The sequence below is a fragment of the Rana temporaria genome, chromosome 4, assembly GCF_905171775.1.
Source record: "Rana temporaria chromosome 4, aRanTem1.1, whole genome shotgun sequence".
In the NCBI taxonomy this organism is placed as follows: domain Eukaryota; kingdom Metazoa; phylum Chordata; class Amphibia; order Anura; family Ranidae; genus Rana; species Rana temporaria.
Window position 1 is genome coordinate 148,523,034 of NC_053492.1, and position 6,000 is coordinate 148,529,033.

The 6,000-nt window shown below is 43.2% G+C and overlaps 1 protein-coding gene across 1 annotated transcript in view; it reads left to right on the forward strand.

The window, feature by feature from the left end:
* Positions 1 to 5,304, forward strand: part of LOC120936659 (mediator of RNA polymerase II transcription subunit 12-like protein) — a 54,955-nt gene extending 49,651 nt beyond the window's left edge. The window contains exons 7-8 of the mRNA XM_040349171.1: positions 1,372 to 1,513; positions 5,113 to 5,304. Coding sequence (XP_040205105.1) covers positions 1,372 to 1,513; positions 5,113 to 5,253 — 283 coding nt within the window. The 3' untranslated portion in view covers positions 5,254 to 5,304. The remainder of the gene's footprint in view (positions 1 to 1,371; positions 1,514 to 5,112) is intronic.
* Positions 5,305 to 6,000: the final 696 nt, after the last annotated feature.

Below are 6,000 nucleotides of genomic sequence, written 5' to 3' on the forward strand. Positions count from 1 at the left end.
AGGTGGATCCATGAACATTGACATACCTAAACAGTTTCAAATGGGCTTTATTTAAGGTAAGGAAAGGTAGGTCAGACAAGGAGAATAACACTAAAGCATATACAGTTTGATCAGGGTGCAGTGCTCTTTCCCTAACAGGGTAATTTGTGATCCACTGCACGAAAAAGCACAGCCCCCTTTTGGCCCCCAGCTTCTGAAAAAATCAACAGAGCAGTATTGATACAGGGTGGCTAAAGCTATCTAACGGCTGAGGAAAATCCAGGTGGATCCCGTGGAGCAACTGGACACCAGAACAAATGGACATTGGAACAACTGGAACACTCTGGAACAGCAGATTAATACATGCAGCATGTGTTAATCTTTTCTCTGGCCCCTGCAGCCAGCAGATCTGCCCAGCTGCACTTTCCAGCCAGTCGCCCAATGACCTCTGAGCCCTGTGCACAGGCTCCCAGCAGTTGTCTGAGCCTTTGACTCCTGGGCTCCAGGCAATTGACTCCAATGCACATTCAGTCCTTACTTACCCAGACAGCCACCTTTTAGCTGTTGGTCTTGGCCACAGCATGTAGTTGGGGCAGTTCCTGGCAAACTTGGTCCCCATACACAATAATGGCAGTCGTCAGCCTTGGGGGTCCTGGTACTCTCCCCAGATACCTGTTCCCTATGCAAGTCCTGGAATTCTGTGCCATATAGATGGTGGATGGAGCTTAAGCTGTGTCAGTTTAAAATCCTCCTAGACTTCCCAGATGATCAGAAGTGTGTGACCCTGTGACCCAGTTTCTAGGGGCAGATCCTCTTCAGCTAGTGCAATAGCCAAAGACAGCTGTCCTCTCCCCTTGAACTATCCAAGCAGGGAGAGGAGAAATAAATGCATTTGTGTAGTTCCTTTAAATGATACTGAACAGCTCTTAAAAGAGCCCAGCCAGTGCTACAGAAGGCCAGACCTTATTTAATTTTAGAGGGAGTGAAGAGGGATTAGAACACCTGTCAGGCTTTTTTGGGGCTGTCTTTGTCCCCACTAGGGGGATATACCCTATCTACTTGTTGACCACAAGGGATTTCCCTAACTTTGGAGATATTTCCTTTCACTTCCTGTTGTTGAACAGGAAGTGAAGGGAAATCTCCCTAGGAAAAAAAAGACCTCATAACCCTCCCTTACGCTATCCAAAATGAAAAAAACTTATTGCTCTCAGTTCTACTTTAAGAAGGGGTCTAACAGTTGTGAACATTACAAAGAACTGGGGGGAATGCTCCTTTCTGACTATGTAACTATATCATGCTTTAAAACCTAGCCTAAACCAATGGGTCTATTGCTCAGAAGTTGTTTTGACATCTGTTCTTTGGTGATCCATATTATCAGTATTGTTTCTGCAGGATCTATGATATATCGAACCTGTGTGCTGAACTTACAGCTTGCTGCACTGTTCTGAGCTCGGAATGGCTGGGTGTACTTAAGGCTCTTTGCTGTTCCTCCAATCATGTGTGGGGATTTAATGACTTACTCTGCAGTGTGGATGTAAGTATTGGTCATATGCATAACCATTTTGGTAACACTGTTATTCAATGTTTGTAACCACCCTAACAATATACACTGCTCCAAAAAATTAAAGAACACTTTGAAAACATATCAGATCTCAACGGGCAAAAATCTCATACTGGATATCTATACTGATATGGACTGGGTAATGTGTTAGGAATGAAAGGATGGCACAACATTTGATGAAAATTAAAATTATCCACCTACAGTGGGCTGAATTCAAAGACACCCCGAAAATCAAAGTAAAAAAATTATGCAGCAAGCTAGTCCATTTTGCTGAAATTTCATTGCAACAACTCAAAATGGTCCTCAGTAGTTTGTATGGCCCCCAAGTGCTTGTATGCATGCCTGACAACATCAGGGAATGCTCCTAATGTGACGACAGGTGATGTCCTGGGGTATTTCCTCCCAGATCTGGACCAGAGCATCACTGAGCTCCTGAACAGACTGAGGTGCAACCTGGCGGCACCGGATGGACCGAAACATAATGTCCAAGAGGTGTTCTTTTGGATTTAGGTCAGGCGAGCGTGGGGGCCATTCAATGGTATCAATTTCTTCATCCTCCAGGAACTGGCTGCATGCTCTCGCCACATGAGCCCGGCCATTGTCGTGCACCAGGAGGAACCCAGGACCCACTGCACCAGCGTAGGGTCTGACAATGGGTCCAAGGATTTCATCCTAATAGCAGTCAGGGTGCCATTGCATAGCCTGTAGAGGTCTGTGCGTTCCTTCATGGATATGCCTCCCCAGACCATCACTGACCCACCACCAAACCGGTCATGCTGAACAATGTTACAGACAGTGTGATGGAAGTACTAAAATTCCTATTTTGTGTTATGATTAGAACCACTGAAATGTTGTTTTTCCTTTTATATTCTTATATATTGTTTTTATTTATTTTTATTTTCTTTATCTATATATAATATATACATATGCATGTGTGAACATATATACTCCACGTGTTTGTTTTCCTAAAAGAATTTATGTCAGATATAATGTTTTAAAGTTACAACTTGAAATGGAAGACAAAAGACTAAATATCAAAACCAGATGTCATCCCCTCCTCCTTCTCTCCCTCCCTATGAGCTTAATGGACTTGCAAGGAGAAAACCTCCTAAACAGCTGTTATCCCTCCCTTGTATGCACTCCTAAACTCCCTCCTTCCGACTCATCCCATCGAGTGAAAAAGATGGCCCCCAAAGACTTTGAAACATGTGCCACGATGCCAAGAACAGACGTCACAGGGGCGTGTAATAAGGGACTGAACTATATGAACTGACCATCCTGTATGCTTATGTTTGTGATGTCATGTTGTTAATAAAAGGAGCCGCACAGGCTCCACCCAGCCTCTCTCTGGCTGGAACACCAAAAGAAACAGTTCTCCCTCTGGATTCTGCAGGCTTTCATATTTGGGTCAAACGTCAGAAATGGATTTCGCTCTGAGGCCTCGTACACACGGCCGAGGAACTCGACGTGCCAAACACATCGAGTTCCTCGGCCAGTTCAGCACTGAAGCCGCCGAGGAGCTCGGCGGGACGAGAGCTCCCATAGAACAACGAGGAAATAGAGAACATGTTCTCTATTTCCTCGTCGAGCTCCTCGTCGGCTTCCTCAGCCGAAAGTGTACACACGACCAGTTTCCTCGGCAGAATTCAGCCAGAAACTCGGTCGGAAGCTGAATTCTGCCGAGGAAACTGGTCGTGTGTACGGGGCCTGAGAATTGTGTCAGGGGTTAATCAATCCTCATCAACAGCATAAAGTTCTCCGCGGCTACTCCAGACCCTTTCACTTCTGTCACATATGCTCAGGGTGAACCTGCTCTCATCTGTGAAAAGCATGGGGCACCAGTGGAGGACCTTCCAATTCTGGTGTTCAATGGAAAATGCCAATCAAGCTCCACAGTGTCTGGCAGTGAGCACAGAGCACACTAGAGGATGTCGGGCCCTCAGGTCACCCACATGAAGTCTGTTTGGTCAGAAAGATTCACACGCGTGGCCTGTTGGAGGTCATTTTGTAGGGCTCTGGCAGTGATCATCCTGTTCCTCCTTGCACAAAGGAGCAGATACTGGTCATGCTGATGGGTTTAGGACCTTCTATGGCTCTGCCTGTCTCCTGGAATCTCCTCCATGCTCTTGAGACTGTGCTGGGAGACACAGCAAACCTTCTGGCAATGACGTATTGATGTACCATCCTGGAGGAGTTGGACTGCCTGTGCAACCTTTATAGGGTCCAAGTATCACCTCCACCTGAAAAACCATTCCTGTTTTGGAGGTTGTTTCATTGTTGCCCAGCTAGTGCACCTGTTGTTAATTTCAATTAACAGCAAAGCAGCTGAAACTGATTAACAAACCCCTCTGTATACACCCCTCCCCCTCTGCTACTTAACTTACCAGATCAATATCCCAGGAGTTCTGATTCAAAAGTGTTCCTTTAAGTTTTTTGAGCAGTGTATTTTACATATTGTCTACAAAAAAAAAGTTATCTGTAAAACACTAAGCAAGCCTTATTTTTTATCATAGTTTTTCAACAAATTTATTTATTACAGCTTTAAAATGAAAAATCTTTAACCCTCCTGGCGGTATCCCCGAGCGTGACTCGGGGTTGATTTTTTCTACCAAAATCGGTAACCCCGAGTCACGCTCTGGGTAGATATGCAGAGCCTGCAGCGCGCGCTGGCTTACCTTCTCCTGGATCCAGCGATGTCACCACGCTGTGTGAGCGAGCGGGACCTTGCTCGATTCACACAGCGTCCTCCTGTGCCGCCGATCTCCGTTCCCTGCGACGTTACGACGCACGGGAGCGGAGATCGGCGCCAAATTCAAAAAAGTAAACAAACCCTATACATACAGTATACTGTAATCTTATAGATTACAGTACTGTATGTAAAAAAAACACACACCCCTTGTCCCTAGTGGTCTGCCCAGTGTCCTACATGTCATTTTATATAATAAAAACCTTTCTTTCTGCCTGAAAACTGTAGATTGTCCATAGCAACCAAAAGTGTATTTTTATGTCAAAAATGGTTTTAGATCAGCTAGAAAACAGCGATAATAAATTATAATCACTTGCAGAATTGTGCAATAGCGATTTGTGGGGAAATTCGTCATAAAAAAAAAAAATAATGACAGCAACAATTCTGCAACTGAGCAAATTTCAGTGATTTTGAGTTGATTACATTATTGAATAATTTTTATTTTAATTATATTATTACTTGCTATAATTATTTATAATTATTTATTATATTATAATTTAAAATTTTGTTTTTAAAAAAATGTTATACCCGGGATGCCTATTAGATTCTTGTTTGGTCAGATTTAAGTGAGTTATTCCTAAAAATTACAGACCTACAGTATAAAACACCAAATTTCCTTGCAAATAATTGTACCGCTTTCAGCATGTTTTTCAGAAAGAATCATACCGCCAGGGAGGTTAAAGAAGTGACACCACAATTAATTGTATTTTAGTAATCTCCCCAAACTACAGAAACTGCAGGGAAACTTGGGTTGGATAGAAAATAACTCTGATAAACACGTTTCGGTTTGCCACGTATTAAGTCTACATTTCTTCTTATCTTGTAGGTTAGTGATCTTTCATTCCATGACTCTCTGGCCACTTTTATAGCTGTCCTCATAGCAAGGCACTGCTTTCCACTTGAGGATGTGGTGCAACATGTCGCTCTCCCCTCCCTCCTTGCAGCAGGTACCATGTCTGAATACTAGAACTGTAAAGCTTTTTAATTATGCAAATGTTGTTTTTATATTTAACACTAAAGCGGAACTTTAGGCACATAAACACACTATTTCATCCACTTATGAATAAAATTATTAAATCTCTTTTTTACATACATCTTGTATTTTACAATCTTTTATAATTCTCTGAACAGCAACATTAGGCTTTGAAGGATGGGCAGCACATTGAGCTAATCAGGCTCTGCTAAATTGCACTGAACTGCCCATCTAAGAATGAGGGGCATTGTTTTCTTTTGTATGACGTGCATTTGAATGCATGTCAAATTCCTGCTGAACCAGCCAAGATTTGATGGCTGACTTAAAACTAATAGGGGGAGACAGCAGAGTAATAAACCACATCAGTCTTTGTCTGCTTCTTGACTATCTAATCACAGACACAGACTGAGCTGCTGGCTGTGGAGCAACACTTTGTTCCTTCAGCCAGTGAGGGAGTGACGCATTCAAGCAGGTGAGTGTTTACTTCTCCTGCTGTGTCTTCCAAAATGATGTTGCCATTGGTGAGTTTTCACCAGTTTCATGGTCACCAGTGTGATATGCCCCTTACATTAGAACAGCTTTTGGAAGAGGGAACTTAGTACTGTGGGGACATTTTTCAAATTTTTAACATTGATGCAAGTGGGAATGAGTCACCATTCACACCTGATTGTAGCAGGAATGCGCATACCGCTTACGTTTTTTTGTTGCACTTTTCACGTGTTAACGCATGTTGCACCTAGG